Below are 21,662 nucleotides of genomic sequence, written 5' to 3' on the forward strand. Positions count from 1 at the left end.
GAAAAATTTCAGCACCTCCATCACACAGTGATAAAAAATATATAAACATTATAGCTATTAATCTAATATTTGAGTGTGCTGGACAATTATCAACCTTAATTCGAACTTTATGCTTTAGTCATAAAAAGTGTCTTACCCAAATGAGAAACCAATTAGTGTAGAGGGGCCACCATTTGCATTTTGTTTCAAATGTATTCTACTCATAATATTCTTACCATTTTAAAACACTGCAGTTTGAAACTGCTGGCAAATAAGAGTAGTTTTCAGACATATCTGAGCTGCACCTACCAGTACAATATTTATTTATTTATTTATTTATTTATTTATTTGGAGTTCCCCCCTTTGATTACGATTGTTCTGTAAGGGGAGATGATGTGTACCACTTACATCAATGTTGAAGACATCTTTTGTATCACATTTTTCGAGTCTTTAAGGGAATGTACACTGCAACCAATCAGTAGTTCTGATCAGTAAACCTTAATTAGTTCACCAAAAACATTTTTATAACATTGTTACATTTCTTTTCTGGACATATTCCAAGCAGTCTATGTTTGAATACTCATTTGTTTTGTTCCACAGAATTTTGGCACAGAGTCTTCTGGCAACCTTCAGGTGAATACTGATAGGAAAGGCTTATGAATTAAATACCCTGCCAGCACATGCATGGTGTGCCCAGTTGGCGTGGTGCATGCACTGTTTGTCTGCAAGTCTGTTTGCGGCATTGAGCACCCTCCGTTATGAAAGCTGGCTTCACTGATATCAGATAGAATGTCTTCACATGGCAACGATGCTGCCTGTGCAGAGCACAAAGTTTTTCTATGATAGAATTCCATGCAGCATTTAACAGGAAACCGCTGTCTCGATTAATAAGGGATTCAGGCAATTGTATTTCCACTGAGTCATTGATGATGGAGCTTCAAAAGTTTGACATATGCAATAGCGGACTTATTGGCTTAGATGAGACAAGTATACCACTGATGTTCTATGATGCATTCCTGCACTGTGTGTGTCATTTTGTCCTATGTAAGATTTGCACATTCACATCAAATTCTGTAAACATATGCCTTGTGCAACTCTAAGTAGTCTTTAATAAATCCCAATAGCTCCGAGATCTTAGGATGAGGACGGAAAACTGCTTTAACTTTGTCTTCTTAATATTATGCCTATTTTGAGATGAATTATTTCAAATATATGGTAACTAGGCAGTCGTTTTGAAGGCCTCATCCTCTTGTTTGTCTTGTCCTTTGTACATCTGTAGCATTCCCTGTACTTGTTGTGATGAATATCCATTGTTCTGGAACACAGTTTGTGGGTGGTCCAGTTCCATTTGCAGATTATCAGCATCAAAGATGGTACAATAGTTACCATATATTGGATTTCAGCCAAAATAGGCAGAATATTAAGAAAGGGCAAAGTTAAAGCAGTTTTTCGTCCTCCTCCTAAAATCTCGGGACTATTGGGATCTGTTGAAGACTACTTAGAGTTGTGCAAGGCAGGTGTTCGAAGAATTCTATGTGAATGCGGCAAATCTTACATAGAAAATGATGTGCATAGGGCAGGAATGCACTGTAGAACATCAGCGGTATACTCACCTTCTCCACGCCAGACCTCTGGAGTTCCAGCATCAGTGAATCAATGGAAATAAGACTGCCTGAGTACCTTATTAATTTAGATGGCAGTTTCCAGTTAAATTCTGCATGAGATATTGTCATAGAAAAACTTTATGCTCTGTGTAGGTGGCAACATTTGGCATGTGAAGAGAATCTATCTGATATCGGTGGTGGCAGCTTTCACAATGGAGGGCACGACGCAGCACACATACTTGCAGACAAACAGTGCATGCGCGACACCGACGAGACACATCGCGCATGTGCAGGTTGGGTCTTACAAATGTAAGCTCAGTGCCTTTACTATCAGTAATAACACGAGGATGGCCAAAAGATTCTGTGCCGAAATATCATGGCAGCAAGTTGCAGACATCTGGTAGTTCACCAGAAATTTTATGGAACAATCTGTACGCAGGGAAAGTTTCAAATCTCGCTCTGAGACCTGCGTTATTTGAATCTTTCTACAACCTCTTGTTTAGCCATTCTTGCAAGTTCTCTCTTTGCCTCTAACACTACTGTCATTTGATCTGTTTTTAATCATCGTCAACATTGTAGAGTTACCAGTGCCAAACTCTTTAAACATTTTAGTTTTCAACATTAAATTACAAAATATTTTGACTGGACAGTAGTATTGTCATGCTAAATTTTTCACTTACTTTCCTAGCATCATTCTTGAGAGTTCTATGAATAAGCCCTCAGATCTGGCGAAACTTTGACAATTCTTCACTGAAAGTAGTTCAGGTGTAATTACCAAATGGAGTAAATTATATAAAGTGATCCTGTTGCAAATATTTAACTATTATACAGTGTATTATGGAGTCTGGAGTGTGCTGTGAACTATGATTGTCATCTGCCTCAAACATTTTGGATATTTTACTTTTTGCACTTTATCTTGGATGTCCTCCTGTGAGGCTGAAGGGGATTTACACATAAACTATGTATTGTCGTTATTGAGTGAACATTTGCATAAATCTAGCTGCATGCATTTCTCCTTTGAGTAACTACTGTTTGAAAATATAATTGCATTTAAATTCTCATGACAATTAGAAATATATACAACAGTTCAGAATGTAATTTTACTTTTTCTTTCTTATTGAAGCATTTTGTAACATTAATTTTTGGTTTCAGGAGCTGCACAAGAAATGCTGCTAACATGTTTTACCCAATAACTACTGTACAATATGCATTTATGCATTCAATAAATGCGCCTTCCCTTTTGCATCCTCCTTCAGGAGTTGTCACTCAGATCCGCTGCAAAGTAAGAAATAATTTCCCACGGCCCAAAGAAACTAAAAGAATCAAAATACATGGTTGGAGAACACGCATGTCTACACTGGAAGGACGTAAGATTCTAATGAGGAGAATTCTGAAGGGGAAACATGTTCTCTCACATTAGTTACAAAAAGCAGAAAGTGTGTTCAGCTGTGTTAGTTCACAGTGGATGAAAGACTTGTAAGACATTATTGATGTGATTCTTATGTGTATTAAGCACATGAATCTAATGCTAAAATAGTAGCATTGTAAAGTTAAGAAATAAATTTTTGCAAGCTGTTATATTGTAAAATTTATTTTGCTTGTACAGAAATAAGTAACTGCTATGCCATGGTTCTTGTGGATGCTCTCTCTAGCATTAATTTTTTACAAGACCACAAAAAATAGTCTGGAGGAGGGGCATCAATTATCAGATCATTGTTTTTGCCTTCATAACTTCTTAAAATCAAGCTTTTAAAGTGAATGTGTGCCGGTATAATCAGATCTTCACCAGGTTTTAGCTCCAGGGCAGCAACTAACTGTTTACTTAACCTCTGAAAAAGAAAATAAAAATCTTGTTATACATTGTTCTGATACTAAATTCTTGTTGCCTGTGATGGTAAGAACAGGCTTTCATTAAAAATTATACAATTTTCATCCCAAGAGATTACCAATTTACACAATCTTTCACTGTATTCTCTGGTGGCACAATTTAGGTCTACATACGAGCATAACACTGTTAAGGAAACTGGTCAGTGTAAGTCACTGACCTAAAACTAGGGGGTGGGATCTTGTTTTTCCAAGAGTGTTGAATTTTGGGTCCCCCTCTTGATTGGGTATCCAATAAATGTTACTACAAGAATTACTCCGTATGAGTGCAGCTTTAGGGTTAAGCTGCCTATTATCCAGCCGCATCGTGAACAGTCACAAGCTGTAGTCGCATCTACACTCCTGGAAATGGAAAAAAGAACACACTGACACCGGTGTGTCAGACCCACCATACTTGCTCCGGACACTGCGAGAGGGCTGTACAAGCAATGATCACACGCACGGCACAGCAGACACACCAGGAACCGCGGTGTTGGCCATCGAATGGCGCTAGCTGCGCAGCATTTGTGCACGGTCAGTGTCAGCCAGTTTGCCGTGGCATACGGAGCTCCATCGCAGTTTTTAACACTGGTAGCATGCCGCGACAGCGTGGACGTGAACCGTATGTGCAGTTGACGGACTTTGAGCGAGGGTGTATAGTGGGCATGCGGGAGGACGGGTGGACGTACCGCCGAATTGCTCAACACGTGGGGCGTGAGGTCTCCACAGTACATCGATGTTGTCGCCAGTGGTCGGCGGAAGGTGCACGTGCCCGTCGACCTGGGACCGGACCGCAGCGACGCACGGATGCACACCAAGACCGTAGGATCCTACGCAGTGCCGTACGGGACCGCACCGCCACTTCCCAGCAAATTAGGGACACTGTTGCTCCTGGGGTATCGGCGAGGACCATTCGCAACAGTCTCCATGAAGCTGGGCTACGGTCCCGCACACCGTTAGGCCGTCTTCCGCTCACGCCCCAACATCGTGCAGCCCGCCTCCAGTGGTGTTGCGACAGGCGTGAATGGAGGGACGAATGGAGACGTGTCGTCTTCAGTGATGAGAGTCGCTTCTGCCTTGGTGCCAATGATGGTCGTATGCGTGTTTGGCGCCGTACAGGTGAGCGCCACAATCAGGACTGCATACGACCGAGGCACACAGGGCCAACACCCGGCATCATGGTGTGGGGAGCGATCTCCTACACTGGCCGTACACCACTGGTGATCGTCGAGGGGACACTGAATAGTGCACGGTACATCCAAACCGTCATCGAACCCATCGTTCTACCATTCCTAGACCGGCAAGGGAACTTGCTGTTCCAACAGGACAATGCACGTCCACATGTATCCCGTGCCACCCAACGTGCTCTAGAAGGTGTAAGTCAACTACCCTGGCCAGCAAGATCTCCGGATCTGTCCCCCATTGAGCATGTTTGGGACTGGATGAAGCGTCGTCTCACGCGGTCTGCACGTCCAGCACGAACGCTGGTCCAACTGAGGCGCCAGGTGGAAATGGCATGGCAAGCCGTTCCACAGGACTACATCCAGCATCTCTACGATCGTCTCCATGGGAGAATAGCAGCCTGCATTGCTGCGAAAGGTGGATATACACTGTACTAGTGCCGACATTGTGCATGCTCTGTTGCCTGGGTCTATGTGCCTGTGGTTCTGTCAGTGTGATCATGTGATGTATCTGACCCCAGGAATGTGTCAATAAAGTTTCCCCTTCCTGGGACAATGAATTCACGGTGTTCTTATTTCAATTTCCAGGAGTTTATTTTTCGTTGATCTGCCAGAAGAGAATTGCTCTAAGCTAACATGGATTTAAGAATCATGATAGAAGGTTGTACACATGGAACAACCCTGGAGATACTAAAAGCTATCAGATAGATTATATAATTGTAAGACCGAGATTTAGGAACCGGTTTTAAATTGTAAGACATTTCCAGGGGCCAGATGTGGACTCTGACCACAATCTATTGGTTATGACCTGTAGATTAAAACTGAAGAAACTGCAAAAAGGTGGGAATTTAAGGAGATGGGACCTGGATAAACTGAGAGAACCAGAGGTTGTACAGAGTTTCAGGGAGAGCATAAGGGAACAATTGACAGGAATGGGGGAAAGAAATACAGTAGAAGAAGAATGGGTAGCTTTGAGGGATGAAGTAGTGAAGGCAGCAGAGGATCAAGTAGGTAAAAAGACGAGGGCTAGTAGAAATCCTTGGGTAACAGAAAAAATATTGAATTTAATTGATGAAAGGAGAAAATATAAAAATGCAGTAAATGAAGCAGGCAAAAAGGAATACAAACGTCTCAAAAATGAGATCGACAGGAAGTGCAAAATGGCTAAGCAGGGATGGCTAGAGGACAAATGTGTGGATGTAGAGGCTTATCTCACTAGGGGTAAGATAGATACTGCCTACAGGAAAATTAAAGAGACCTTTGGAGATAAGAAAACCACTTGTATGAACATCAAGAGCTCAGATGGAAAACCAGTTCTAAGCAAAGAAGGGAAAGCAGAAAGGTGGAAGGAGTATATAGAGGGTCTATACAAGGGCGATGTACTTGAGGACAATATTATGGAAATGGAAGAGGATGTAGATGAAGATGAAATGGGAGATAAGATACTGCGTGAAGAGTTTGACAGAGCACTGAAAGACCTGAGTCAAAACAAGGCCCCGGGAGTAGACAACATTCCATTAGAACTACTGATGGCCTCAGGAGAGCCAGTCATGACAAAACTCTACCATCTGGTGAGCACGATGTATGAGACAGGCGAAATACCCTCAGACTTTAAGAAGAATATAATAATTCCAATCCCAAAGAAAGCAGGTTTTGACAGATGTGAAAATTACCGAACAATCAGTTTAATAAGCCACAGCTGCAAAGTAGTAACACGAATTCTTTACAGACAAATGGAAAAACTAGTAGAAGCTGACCTCGGGGAAGATCAGTTTGGATTCTGTAGAAATATTGGAACACGTGAGGCAATACTGACCTTACGACTTATCTTAGAAGAAAGATTAAGGAAAGGCAAACCTACGTTTCTAGCATTTGTAGACTTAGAGAAAGCTTTTGACAATGTTGACTGGAATACTCTCTTTCAAATCCTAAAGGTGGCAGGGGTAAAATACAGGGAGCGAAAGGCTATTTACAATTTGTACAGTTATAAGAGTTGAGGGACATGAAAGGGAAGCAGTAGTTGGGAAGGTAGTGAGACAGGGTTGTAGCCTATCCCCGATGTTATTCAATCTGTATATTGAGCAAGCAGTGAAGGAAACAAAAGAAAAATTTGGAGTAGGTGGAGAAGAAATAAAAATATTGAGGTTCGCCGATGACATTGCTGTCTCTGAGAGAATTACAAAGGACTTGGAAGAGCAGTTGAACGGAATGGATGGTGTCTTGAAGGGAGGATATAAGATGAACATCAACAAAAGCAAAGCGAGGATAATGGAATGTAGTCGAATTAAGTCGGGTGATGTTGAGGGTATTAGATTAGGAAATGAGACACGTAAAGTAGTAAAGGAGTTTTGCTATTTGGGGAGCAAAATAACTGATGGTCGAAGTAGAGAGGATATAAAATGTAGACTGGCAATGGCAAGGAAAGCATTTCTGAAGAAGAGAAATTTGTTAACATCGAGTATAGATTTAAGTGTCAGGAAGTCATTTCTGAAAGTATTTGTATGGAGTGTAGCCATGTATGGAAGTGAAACATGGACGATAAATAGTTTGGACAAGAAGAGAATAGAAGCTTCTGAAATGTGGTGCTACAGAAGAATGCTGAAGATTAGATGGGTAGATCACATAACTAATGAGGAAGTATTGAATAGGATTGGGGAGAAGAGAAGTTTGTGGCACAACTTGACCAGAAGAAGGGATCGGTTGGTAGGACATTTTCTGAGGCATCAAGGGATCACCAATTTAGTATTGGAGGGCAGCGTGGAGGGTAAAAATCGTAGGGGGGAGACCAAGAGATGAATACACTAAGCAGATTCGGAAGGATGTAGGATGCAGTAGGTACTGGGAGATGAAGAAGCTTGCACAGGATAGAGTAGCATGGAGAGCTGCATCAAACCAGTCTCAGGACTGAAGACCACAACAACAACAACAACAACAACAACATGGGAACAGCTTATTTACAAAAATACATAGAAGTAAACCCAGTCTGGGTGGTATTCAGAAAAAAATCGCATTTTATTTTTGCTTTTTCATTTAATGAAATGTTCATCTACATCTACATCCATACTCCGCAAGCCACCTGACGGTGTGTGGCGGATGGTACCTTGAGTACCTCTATCGGTTCACCCTTCTATTCCAGTCTCGTATTGTTCATGGAAAGAAAGATTGTCGGTATGCCTCTGTATGGGTTCTAATTTCTGATTTTATCCTCGTGGTCTCTTTGCGAGATAGACGTAGGAGGGAGCAATATACTGCTTGACTCCTCGGTGGAGGTATGTTTCTTGAAACTTCAATAAAAGCCCGTATCGAGCTACTGAGCGTCTCTCTTGCAGAGTCTTCCACTGGCTGCTTTACCGACGATTAATTTTATATGGTCATTCCATTTTAAATCACTCCTAATGCCTACTTCCAGATAATTTATGGAATTAACTGCTTCCAGTTGCTGACCTGCTATATTGTAGCTAAATGATAAATGATCTTTCTTTCTATGTATTTGCAGCACATTACACTTATCTACATTGAGATTAAATTGCCATTCCCTGCACCAAGCATCAATTCGTTGCAGATCCTCCTGCATTTCAGTACAATTTACCATTGTTACAACACAGCATCATCCACAAAAAGCCTCGGTGAACTTCCGATGTTATCCACAAGGTCTTTTATGTATATTGTGAATAGCAACGGTCCCACGACACTCCCCTGTGGCACACCTGAAATCACTCTTACTTTGGAAGACTTCTCTCCATTGAGAATGACGTGCTGCGTTCTGTTATCTAGGAACTCTTTAATCCAATCACACAATTGGTCTGATAGTTCATATGCTCTCACTTTGTTCATTAAATGACTGTGGGGAACTGTATCAAACACCTTGCGGAAGTCAAGAAACACGGCATCCACCTGGGAACCCATGTCTATGGCCCTCTGAGTCTCATCGACGAATAACGCAAGTTGGGTTTCACACGATCGTCTTTTTCGAAACCCATGCTGACTTTCAAAGTCAGAAGGGCTAAGCATGTCGAAGAAATGTAAAGGTCCTTCTATCATCAGTAAGACAAAATAACAAATAACTCAGTTACTCATGGAAAAAAATTCTTTCTATTTCAAACATATTATTTCAGTGCTCACAAAACTGCAATCAAAAAATGTACCATAATTTCAACAGTGAAGTGCAGAAGTGAGTCAGTGCTTGTTTGGGGATGAAACAAACCTTCAATTCATTGTAAAATACAGAACATGTCATGTTGTTATACTGAAGACAAATTTATAAATGCTATAGAGAAGTTAAGACACACACACACACACACACACACACACACACACACACACACACACACACACACACACACCCTACCTTTCCTTTCCTTTCCTTTCCTTTCCTTTGCCCCTACATGGTGCTGGCAGGATGCACAGTGCTAGTAATGCTGAAAGGCTCAAGAGGGCCCTCACAGACAGGCATTACTTCCACTCCCCCCTCCCCCTCAGCAAGAGATTTCCCATGCCCCATCCTCAGAAACGCAGAGTGGAACAGACATCCCCTCCCCCCCTTTCCCATTTTATCCCACACCACACCACACCACACACCACACCACATTGAGCCCTACAATGCTCCTTTCACTGAATGGGAACTGGAGCAGGCTCTTAGCTCTTCACGAGACACAGCCACAGGGCCAGACTCCATTCATAATCAGATGATTCAATACTTGGATGTTCCCCATAGGCAACAGCTCCTCAGGGTCTTCAATCACATCTGGCTCACGGGTGATTTTCCGTCACAATGGCAAGACAGTATAGTTATCCCCGTCCTTAAGCCCAGGAAAATCCCAACGTCTCTCGACAGCTACCACCCCGTAAGCCTTACAAATGTGCTTTGTAAACTGCTTGAAAGGATGGTCAACTCCAGATTATGTTGGGTACTTGAATCTCGGGGCCTTTGTCACCATATCGGTGTGGCTTCCGGGAAGAGCAATCTCCAACTGACCATTTACTCCGATTGGAATCAGTCATCCGACAGGCTTTTACTCACTGCCAGCACCGTGTTGCAGTGTTCTTTGACCTACATAAGGCATGTGACATGGCTTGGTACCATCACATTTTAGTTACCCCGGCATTGTATGTTGACGATTTTTGCCTCTGATGCAGCTTCCACTCGATGGCATCTGCTGAGCGCCAGCTCCAAGGCGCCATCTGACGTGCCTCTATGTGGGCCACTGCCCATGGCTTCCAGTTTTCCTCCTCCAAAACGCGGGTTATGCATTTTTATCGTTGACCCACAGTACACGCTGATGCAGAACTTTACTTAGGCAACCAGCTCCTTGATGTTGTAACGCAGTCCCATTTCTTGGGCCTTATTTTTGATAACAAGCTGACATGGCTGCCCCACATTCGCCACCTAAAGACTACATGCATGCGGAAGCTTAATGGTCTCTGCCTCCTGGCTCACACATCTTGGGGTGCAGACCGTTCCACTCTTCCCCATCTTTACCGTGCTCTGGTTTTGTCCAGACTCGATTATGGTAGTCAAGTTTATGGCTCAGCAGCTCCTTCCACTTTGAATCTCCTTGACCCTGTCCGTCATTGTGGGGTGCATCTGGCTATTGGTGCCTTTCACACTAGTCCTGTTGATAGTCTCCTCACAGAAGCAGGGATTCCCCTTCTACACATCCAACGGAGCCAACTCCTTGTTTCTTATGCAGTCTCCATTCACTAGTTCCTTGATGATCCTGTATACCCTGTGGTCTTTGCCAATGAGGGATGTCTCCCTCCTAACACCCGCCCACAGGTGGGATTGCTGGTTGGCATGCATCTCATTACCCTCTGCTGGGATCTCCATCTGCACTCACTGGACTGCGCCCCATGTCTTTCCTCCCGTACCTCCCCTTAGATGGTGCCTAGACCACGGATTAGGGTCACTCTCTTCCAGGGTCCTAAGGTCTCCGTTGCTCCTATGGTTTACCGATGTCTTGTATGTGCCATCCTGGCAGAGTTCCAGCATGCCACTGTCTTTTACACTGATGGTTCTAAGACTACTGATAAGGTGGAATACGCTTTTACGTCTCCTACCAGCTTCAAGCACCATTTGTTGCCAGTATCATGTAGTGTATTTACAGGGTCCGACTCCATGAGCAACCTTCAGGCTATCAATTGATGCTACCCCTTCTCCAGTCCTGTCATATCATCTCTGCTGAAAAACACTGTACAGCTTGTTATATTAATATGACTACCAACCAACTGTCAACAGGATGAATGACCACCACCAAACTGCTGTGAAGAACAAAGTTCACCATCTGCTAGCCCATCGTGCAACTCATTATGACATGCTACATTCCAAAGCTTTACAACCCAGGCCACCTGCTGAAATGCAGTGTTTGCACTGTGTCCAGCCGGCACAGTACGCACGCGCACCTTTTATTCTAGCTCAAGAAATGATTATAAAAGCTATAGTCGAGACAGCATAGGTAGATCCTCGACAGTTCATAGTGCTGTTGCCAGCTTTCAACTGTGAAGCATTAATGCCTGTAGGTGAAAACTGTAGCTGTCTAAAGATATGTGACAACACTGAGGCATTGCCATGGAAACATTTACAGAATTATGTTCCATTACTGGTAGAGGCAGCTCCATGAAGCTGCCACACCCACCCCACTTCAACTGTCAGGTATCAACTTACAGCGACTAAACTATAGCAATTTTTGTTCCTTTTTGTATTTGCCTATCGACAAATCACAGCTTCTGCATTTCGGTGAGTGGTATCCTTTAATCCAAAAGTATCAACACAAATTTATGAGTGCAAAAGAATTGCATTGGAAACTGGTACATGAGTATACCCTTTCTCGCACTGTAAATACACTTCAGTCTCCTCTTTAACATATGTTGAAAATAAAAACAATACAATGAAGCCACTTCCAGAAGCCTGGAGCAAAAGATCAACAGTGAATGCATAGAAACTGACAGTCAATAAATGATCCCAAGGAGTACCTATACAGAATACGCAAGACGTGCTTCTGATGATAATATGTGTTACTTTTTCTATTTATTCATTTCTTAAAGTTGTTTCCACTTTTATAAAGTCGCATATCAGATTTTCAGCCTTCTCCGTACATTGATACTGTTGCAGTAATTCATTACTAAATAACCTTCAATATCATATTGCCTTTGTGTCAGAACACAAAAGTTTTCAGATACATTCAATTGGTATTAGCTAGTGAATTTGGTCACAGCAACTATGGCAGTGTTAACAAGAACTTGCACTGCAGACTATAGATGTAGCATTTATTTTACACACAAAGTATGCACAATTATTAAAAATGAACCATAGAATCAAATAAAATTAAAATTTCAGCAGTTGTCCTTTTTAAAAGCGCAAGAAGTGTTCTGGCAACTGTGTTGTTATGTGAGTGCTTAGTGAATTTGAAAAGGGACAAACTGTTGGGGCTCGTCTGGTGAGTGCTGCTGTAACTAAAGTAGCCAAAGTGTGTGGTGTTCCATGAGGCACCATATCTAGGATTTATACAGCATACAGGGAAAGTGGAAAAATCATGATCCACTAAGTCATTAGTACAAAAGTGTGTGTTGTGGGATCATGACAGACTGTCACTGAAGAGTATTGTGACAAAAGAAGAAGAAGAAGAAGAAGAAGAAGAGGATAATGGCTGTTAAAGTCATTGTAGCACTGAATGTCCCACTCATGAATCCTGTCGGCACCAAAACAACATGAAAGAAGCTCTATAAGCTGTGAATTGCTGAGACAGCTGGAACTCCTAAACCACGTCAGTAATGTAAATGTCCGCAGCAGGAAAATGTGGTGACAAGCCATAAAAACCTGCACTGGAGCAATGGAATAATGTAATTTGATACAATGAGTCCTGTTTCACACTGCTTTCAACTTATGCCCGAGCTTACATCTGTTGTATGCTGTCTCACGCCTAGAATACAAAGTGAAAAATGGCTGGAATTTAGATTTTGCGCAGCCGTATATTTCTGCCGCCCTCCCCTCCCACCCATGGTTACTCTGCACGGTTGCATTATTGCAAAAGATTATGTGACCATTTTGGTCAATCGGGTCCATCCCATGGTGCAATGTTTATTCCCCAATGGTGACGCAGTGCTCTAAGATGACAGGGCCCCTGTTCACAAAGTTTTGTGAGCAAGAGGATGAATCTAAGTACTCCACTGGCCACCAGTCATCAGATCTTAATATTACCACCAATCATCAGATCTTAATATTACCATCAGTCATCAGATCTCAATTAATATTGATATATAATATTGAGCCTCTGTGGTGTACTTTGGAGAGAAGAGTACCTGATTGTTATTCACCTCCACCACCGTTACCTGAATGTGCCACTGTTTTGGAGGAAGAATGGTATAATGAGACGGATGACCTCACTGTTTGGTCTCCTCCCCCAAATCGATCCAACCCGACTGTGAAGTATGCACATGGAGGGGTTTGAAACTCAATTTTGGCGTAGAGGAAATTGAATCTCACTTTTTTTTTCTGGGAGGGGATACAATGTCTGTTCAAAAAATATCAGAACTTTATCTACAAAATTTTTCTACACTTATCTTTAATTATTATACAAGGTCTCTATCGAAATACTCTCATCCACAATTGATACACCGCTCTCAATGCCATTTCCACTTCCAGAAACAGTCATGGCACACTTTTTGCTGGAGTGCTCAAAGCACCATCTGCAAATTTGCACTTATCTCATCTATAGTTGCAAATCTTCATCCTTTCAAGAGGGTTTTCAACTCTCGAAATAAAAAAGGTCCGCACGGGCCAGGCCTGGAGGGTATGGAGGATGAGGCGGCACAGTGATTTTGTTTTTCGTGCAGTCGTCAGTCACCAACAGGAATGAATGTGCAGATGCTTAATTGTGATGCAAGAGCCATGAATTGTCTTGCCACATTTCAGGCCATTTCCTTCTCATATTTTCTCGCAGGAATCTTAACATGTCCCGATAGTACCATCAATTAACAGTTTGTCGGCATGAATTCATTTGAAAGTCAAAGAAAGCTATCAGTATGGCTTTGACCTCACCTGATGAGCATTTTTTGGTCCTAGAGAAATTTTTCCAACCTATTGTGAAGATTGAACCCTGACCTCAACATCATAACCGTAGACCAACGTCTCATCATCACCGGTTTGATTCTCTCAAGGAACATCTCATTCTCATTTGCACAGTCCAAAAGCTCTTCACAGATTGCGAGTCGAAGGTCTTTCTGGCCTTGATTCATGAGCCTCTGGACAAACTTGGTGGGCAACATAATGCATTCCAAGATGCTGTGTCAGAATTCCACGACACGATCCGACTGAAATTTTACATTCTTCTGCAATCTCTCAACAGTCAGTCTCTGACTGGCATGCACAATTTTGTTGACATTCCCGACATGAGCATTGTCGGTAGATGTCAAAGGACATCCTGAACGAGGGTCACCTTTAACTTCAGTCTGGCCATTTTCAACCATGTGAACCATTCGTAACACTGAGGATGGTCTAAGCACTCATCACTGTAGGCTTCCTGCATAATTTGGTGAGCCTGTAAAGGTTTTCTCGAGTTTCACGCAAAATTTAATGAGACGAGTTGCTCCTCTAACTATGCCATCTCAAAATTCGCAAACTGTGCAACATGTTTTACTCAATACAGACCTCATATAAGGAAGATCCTTAAATCCATTAAATAATATTTAGACAACACTGAAAAGAATATAAAAATTCTTTATTTGGAAGCTAACATGCACTCCACTAATACACACTGATCCAATGCTGATAGTATAATTAGTCTTCATAATTTTATACATCTTGAGAGCTTATTCTATTTTCTTGTAAAATTGCAGGTTGTAAGTATTTCTCCAATTACTACCAAAATGTTTTGTTAACAACTTTCTCACATCTGACACTGTTGTGTTATTTGTTTGATTATAGCTGGTTTGGTGTCTGGTACCGTTTCGTCCTTCTTTGTTACATATTTTGCTACACCTGTATCATTTCTGTAATGACCGGAAGGTCTGACGTTACACTGAATGGCGGTTGTGGGTGGGATGCTGATGGACCACAACACCTGGGTGCAGGTGCCTTTCTGACACCCGATGTGCGCTGGTAAAGCAGCAATAAAGAACCCAACATTTATAGTTAAATAATACACAGGCAATCAGACTATATTCCAGATCATCTGTGGCAGTAACAGCAAATGACCAATCAGGAAGCTGCTGATATCGGTGTGCGGCCCACATTTTTGTGTCGCCCACTGCACATTAGTTACTCTTCCCAGTGGCAGGCAGACAGCACTGCACAGGGCATGTCATGGTGCGTTAATTCACACTGCAGCTTTGGAATATGGAAGACAGCCAGCATCAGCAGAGTCTGCCCACAGGAGCAGAAGCGGGCATCCAAGAGACTGCTTGCCACTGCAACAGCGGAAGAGCAGTTGCATGTCCAGGCTTGTAGTGGAGACCACCACGTAGTTCGTTGTTCGAAGGCACGTAAGTCATCTTTATCGGACTTTGCACGAATGGCGGCACTGCAGTTAAGTGTCCAAGTGCCCACAGTGGGGCTTGCAGCATGGAAAATTGTAGATGGCTACGTGAGAAGATGTGGGGGGCCAGCACAGGTCCTCCTCAATATACCGGGTGATCAAAAAGTCAGTATAAATTTGAAAATTGAATAAATCACGGAATAATGTAGATAGAGAGGTACAAATTGACACACATGCATGAAATGACATGGGGTTTTATTAGAACCAAAAAAACTTCACAAAATGTCCGACAGATGGCGCTGGGCAGCAAAACGTCAGTGACTGTGCATGACAATCGTGTATAAAAGGAGCTGTAATGAGATAGAGAATCAGACGCGCCAGCAGTCGCAGCATGTTGGCGTTACCTGAAAAGGCGCTTTTAGTGAAGCTGTATTATCAGAATGGGGACTGTGCTAGTTCAGCATTACGATCCTATTGCCATAGGAAGGGGATTCGAACGGGTAAAGGCTCGTTGACAAATGTGGCGAGAATGATTTCAAAGTTCGAAGCCACGGGTTGTTTAGACGACAGACACCGACCGTAGTGGCCGACTGAGCACAAGGCGTAATGCTGCTGAGACAGTTCAGGAAGAAATGGAGACTGTAGCGGGTTCGTCTATGCACGGGGAAGTCAGCACTCATGCAGTCGCACCGGCATTCCATACACTATTGTTTGGTTGGCACTGAGACGTACCCTCTGATGCTATCTGTACAAAATTCATCATGAACGGTTACCTGGCGATTTAGCGGGCATTTGCGGTGTGGGCGTTTCAAAATAAGGTGGAAGATGACGATTGGTTGAGTAATGACTAAGCTCATTTCATGCTCCGAGGGTATGTCAACGCCCACACCTGCAGAATTTGGGCTACCGAAAATCCTAGAACTGTCGTGGAAATTCCATTGCACAATGAGAAAGTCGCGGTATGGGTTGGATTTACCACATCTACTGTTATCGGGCCTTTTTTCTTCGAGGAAATGCGTGATTCTGGTTTTGTAACTGCTACCGTGACGGGTGAGAGGTACGCCGATATGTTACAGAATTACATCATCCTCAGCCTGGCTGATAAACACCTGCTGGAACGTACAATGTTTATGCAGGATGGGGCTCGACCCCATATTGCTAGACGCGTGAAAGATCTCTTGCATGCATTGTTTGGTGATGATCGTGTGCTCAGCCGCCACTTTTGTCATGCTTGGCCTCCCAGGACCCTAAACCTCAGTCCATGCGAGTACTGACTTTGGGGTTACCTGAAGTCGCAAGTGTATTGTGATCGACCGACATCTCTAGGGATGCTGAAAGACAACATCCAATGCCAATGCCTCACCATAACTCCGGACAAGCTTTACAGTGCTGTTCACAACATTATTCCTCGACTACAGCTATTGTTGAGGAATGATGGTGGACATATTGAGCATTTCCTGTAAAGATCATCATCTTTGCTTTGTCTTACTTTGTTATGCTAATTATTGCTAATCTGATCAGATGAAGTGCCATCTGTCGGGCATTTTTTGAACTTTTGTATTTTTTTTGTTTTTTTTTTGTTCTAATAAAACTCCATGTCATTCCAAGCATGTGTGTCAATTTGTACCTCTCTATCTACATTATTCCGTGATTTATTCAGTTTTCAAATTTATACTGGCTTTTTGATCACCGGTATGTACTGTGCTTGTTCTGCTACCATACTGGTTTCTTCCCCTCAACTCGAAACAGAGCTGTGGCCTGGTCATGGGGAAATTAGGCCACCTGAGTCATAGACTTCCAGCTATGTCCACAATTTGACACCTTGGACTGCCCCACCTGTCTAGGGTGTGAAGTGACTGGCTCAGTGGAGTGTCCATAATACTGCAATACCAGCAGATTCTCCTTGCTGAAATTCCATCAGGCTGTTATAGTTTAACCGCTTTTCTCAGCTTCTTACAATCCTAAAACAATGAACTCGTATTCCCACAGAAACATATTACCTCTAAGCCAGTACACTCCTTGTCCCACAACAAAATTCTTGAACATCCTATAATTCAGTCTCACTACCCAGGTAACCAATTATCCTAACTATATCTTAACTAATATTTATTTGTTACTGGTTACACAATCTATTGGTATTTTATGCACAGCATAGTCGTAACTTCATTGTGTTACTTTTTGCGATACTGCTGTATATGCTGAAACATCTGTTTCACTGCGATCCATTCTTTTAGCGACCCATCTAAAGGATAAAGGAATTCTGGTTTAAGGGTATCATTTAACTAAGTTTGGTTCTGGTTAGACAACACATCTAGCAGCTTTTCCAGCCAATACAACTAAAGTTGTGTCCGATTAACTAGTCTTTCTCATGAAAGTAGATGGCCGACAGAATGTCATGCCCACTATGTTGCAGGTTGTACCATTAACGGGAGAGCCCTCTTGTTTCAGTTTTAAAAAAAAAGTAACTCTCAATTTGATGATATAGTTTTATTCCTGACAGTTTTGTTTTTAAGAAATCATTTTTGTGTCCACGTCAGATGCTTCCTGTAACTGCAGCATCAGGTGTAAGGCTCTCTTGCACCTGGAGCATCAGTCATGGACGAAAATTCCCAAAGACCTCCTATTGGACACATAACAAAATAATTTTGTTAAGTCCTTTACAGGACAATTTAAAAATTTTAAATTTTAACAGTGATGTGTTGAGACAAATGTCATGTTTTTCGCCCAAAACATTGAGACAAAAGCGTGCACCAAAACTAGACTTTTTAAGATAACACAAAATAGCTATGAATGCTGGTAGAGAATGCAGTTTCAAATTCTGATCAAAATCGTGTGTTTACTGAGTGGGGCAGACGTTAGCACACTGGACTCGCATTCGGGAGGATGATGGTTTAAACCCGTCTCTGGCCATACTAATTTAGGTTTTCTGTGATTTCCCTAAATTGTTTCAAGCCAGGATGGTTCCTTTGAAAGGGCATGGCCAATTTCCTTCCTTAATCTGAGTTTGTACTCCATCTCTAATGACCACACTGTTGACGGGACATTAAACACTTATGTTCATGGTAGTGGTGTGGGCCTGTGTGGCAGCCCTCATCCACTCCCATTTGCTCAGTACACTTTTCACCCTATTTTGTGCAGAAGGTACAACAAGTTGGTGCGACCTGAAGTTCAAGAACATTCATAATTTATATAATGCTTTGTAGGCCATCGTAGAAATTACACCTTGCCACACTGGTTGCAATGTCAACTATATTTGTCGTCCTGCTGTGAATGGTTTTTGGAGACACTTTTTCACAGATCACGTTGTAACTCGATAACAAAGTTTCCAGTGAACTTGGGGTGAACACTACAATAAAGGGGGGGGGGGGGGGGGGGCGGATGCCGGGGACTACCTTCTTAACTAGCATTACGATATCCCTCAATAGGGTATTTGACTGTTTTCTGGAAACTGTCTTAAATTATTAATTATGTCATTTTACGCTCCCAACATGCTGTTTTTTCCTCTTGAATTTCAGTATTCTTTTATAAAATGGGAATGAAATTCAAATAACTTAAACACCCACTAAAACTCTCCATTCGGCTCGTGATACCTGTGACAGTCACTGGCTAGCTCGTTGCTCCTACTGTCGTAATGCTAATTCACAGTGATGTCACCCCCCCTGCGGGTCCGGGGATTAGAATAGGCCCGAGGTATTCCTGCCTGTCGTAAGAGGCGACTAAAAGGAGTCCATCCCCCTCACGGGGGTAGTTAGCGCCTGCGTCCAGAGACGGACGGTTTCACGACCTATACTTGTGGTCTTTTTGGTTTTTCACTTCTCGTTTCTTCCTTCCTTTGGTTGGTTCCTTTCTTTGCTCTTCTCCACCTCACTGTCTTCCTTACTCTTTCCCTTGACTTCTTCTCCTTGCCTTCTCATTGCCTTCTTCTCCTTGCCTTCTCTGGTCTCCGCCTCGGCGTTTGAGACAGTCTGTCCTCTTTCTCCCTCTCTCTCTTCTTTTTCCTCTTCTTTCTTCCTCCCTGTGCGTGCCTGAAGGCCGACCCACGCGTTCGCACGCGTAGCCGGTGACGGGGTAACGCGTAAGTCCCCGCCCTGGGTAGACATGTAAGGCACGCGCGTACCCCCTGGTAAAGGCCAGGCCCGGGGAGGGGTGATTGCCTGAGCTGATACCTTCTGACCATGCCGATTGGTCCCTCCGTCTGTTTCTCGGGAGGTGTGACCTGAGGTGTAAACATTCACCTAAGGCGGGAGTGCCCTCTGAGGGTCCCCACAAGGAAGGAGCGCGCCATCGGAGACGCTGGCAATCATGGGGGATTCCTCCGCAATGGATTCTACTCCATCGCTTTCGACTTCTGCCCAAAAACGGAAACGTGACCAGCCACCAGTGACAAAAGTACTACCGCCTGCCCCACAGATCCTCGTCGTTTCTCGATCTGAGGACGGAAAGGATTTTTCCTCTGTCAACCCTTTCGTTATCCAGAAGGGCGTAGATGCCATAGCCGGATCTGTCAAATCTTGTACCAGGTTGCGTAACGGTACCTTATTACTAGAAACTGAGAGTGCCTTTCAGGCACAAAAACTGCTTCGAGCCACCCTCCTGTACACGTTCCCTGTCCGGGTGGAGGCCCACCGAACTTCGAATTCGTCTCGTGGTGTAGTCTATACTAGCTCCCTCGACGGATTGACTGACGAGGAGATTCAATCTTTCCTCGCTGAGCAGGGCGTGACGGCTGTCCATAGGGTTATGAAAAAGGTCAACAATGACCTTGTACCGACCCGGACACTATTCTTGACCTTCGATAGTGTTAAGCTGCCATCGCGCATCAAGGCGGGCTACAAGGTTATTTCTGTTCGCCCCTATGTCCCGACACCTACGCGCTGCTACCAGTGTCAGCGTTTCAATCACACTCGACAGTCTTGTTCCAATGTGGCTAAATGTGTCACTTGTGGCAGGGATGCCCATGAGGGTGACTGTCCACCTCCGTCTCCTCGTTGTGTGAACTGTCAGGGTGACCATGCCGCATCCTCCCGCGACTGTCCTGTCTATAAGGAAGAACGCTGTATCCAAGAAATTCGGGTCAAAGAGAAAGTGTCCACCTCGGCTGCTCGCAAGCTATTGGCTAGTAGGAAGCCCGCGCTGCTCCCAGCGGGGAAATACAGTACTGTCCTCGCCTCTCCTCGGACTACCAGGGAGGTAGCAACCCAGACATGCGATCTGACCTTCAGCTCCACGGTCGTCCGTTCGGCCAGTGCTAAGATCGCGCGGTTGACGTCTCCTCTTCCTCCCATCACCCCACAGACACCAGCCCCTTCATCAGCTTCTGCTAAGACGAAGACCCCGAAGTCAGATGCACGGGCCTTCAAAAAGGAACCATCCCGTGCAGACTTCCTACGTACCTCGACCTCCCAGCCTTCGACCGGTACTTCCACCAAACGTCCTTCCAAGAAGGCTCATAGGAAGCACAGTTCTCCTTCTCCGCCACGGCGCATTTCTTCTCCTGCGCCACCCAGCGGTTGCTGCCCCAGGCCGTCATCCGTTTCGCCTGGCCGCACCGCTGGTAGCCGAACATCTGGCCGATCACCGGCGGAGGAAACTCCCCCTCCCGGCCATCCTCCCGAGATGGCCGATGAACCTATCGACCCAATGGACAATGACTGTCCGCCTACTGATAGCGGCGGCAGTGCTCGCTCGAAGCCAGGCCCTCAGCGGCCTTCGAGGTGACCCCTTCTTTCATCTTCCTTTTCTTACGATGGCACTTATTCACTGGAATATTCGCAGCATTCGCTCCAACCGAGAGGACTTGAAGTTGCTGCTCCGCTTGCACCGTCCGCTCGTCGTAGCCCTCCAGGAAACGAAGCTACGCCCATGCGATCAAATTGCCTTGGCACACTACACCTCTGTGCGTTTTGACCTACCCCCTATGGTAGGTATCCCAGCTCATGGAGGGGTTATGTTGCTGGTCCGGGATGATATTTACTACGATCCCATCACGTTGCACACCGGCCTGCAGGCAGTTGCCATCCGCATTACTCTCCCCACTTTTACGTTTTCCTTTTGTACCGTTTACACTCCATCGTCATCTGCCGTTACCAGGGCAGACATGATGCAACTTATTGCTCAGCTACCTGCACCATTTTTGTTAACTAGAGACTTCAATGCCCACCATCCCCTTTGGGGCTCTCCAGCATCCTGCCCGAGGGGCTCCTTGTTAGCAGACCTTTTCAACCAGCTCAATCTTGTCTGCCTCAATACTGGCGCCCCTACTATTCTTTCGGACACATCTCACACCTATTCCCATTTAGACCTCTCTATATGTACTCCCCAACTTGCACGCCGGTTTGAGTGGTATGCACTTCGATACATATTCGAGCGACCACTTCCCGTGTGTTATCCATCTCCTGCAGCATACCCCCTCTCCGTGCTCCTCTAGTTGGACCATCTCCAAGGCAGACTGGGGGCTCTTCTCTTCCAGAGCGACCTTTCAGGATCAAACCTTCCCAAGCTGCGATCGTCAGGTCGCCCACCTCACGGAAGTCATTCTCGCTGCTGCTGAATATTCCATCCCTCAC

The 21,662-nt window shown here is 44.1% G+C and overlaps 1 protein-coding gene across 1 annotated transcript in view; it reads right to left on the reverse strand.

Annotated features, from left to right (window-relative positions):
- Window positions 1-3,007: 3,007 nt before the first annotated feature.
- The window catches only part of LOC126094547 (mitochondrial mRNA pseudouridine synthase RPUSD3-like), a 104,997-nt gene continuing 86,342 nt past the window's right edge, over window positions 3,008-21,662 (reverse strand). The window contains exon 5 of the mRNA XM_049908980.1: window positions 3,008-3,412. Coding sequence (XP_049764937.1) covers window positions 3,203-3,412 — 210 coding nt within the window. The 3' untranslated portion in view covers window positions 3,008-3,202. The remainder of the gene's footprint in view (window positions 3,413-21,662) is intronic.

This window comes from Schistocerca cancellata, chromosome 8, assembly GCF_023864275.1.
Source record: "Schistocerca cancellata isolate TAMUIC-IGC-003103 chromosome 8, iqSchCanc2.1, whole genome shotgun sequence".
Lineage (NCBI taxonomy): Eukaryota > Metazoa > Arthropoda > Insecta > Orthoptera > Acrididae > Schistocerca > Schistocerca cancellata.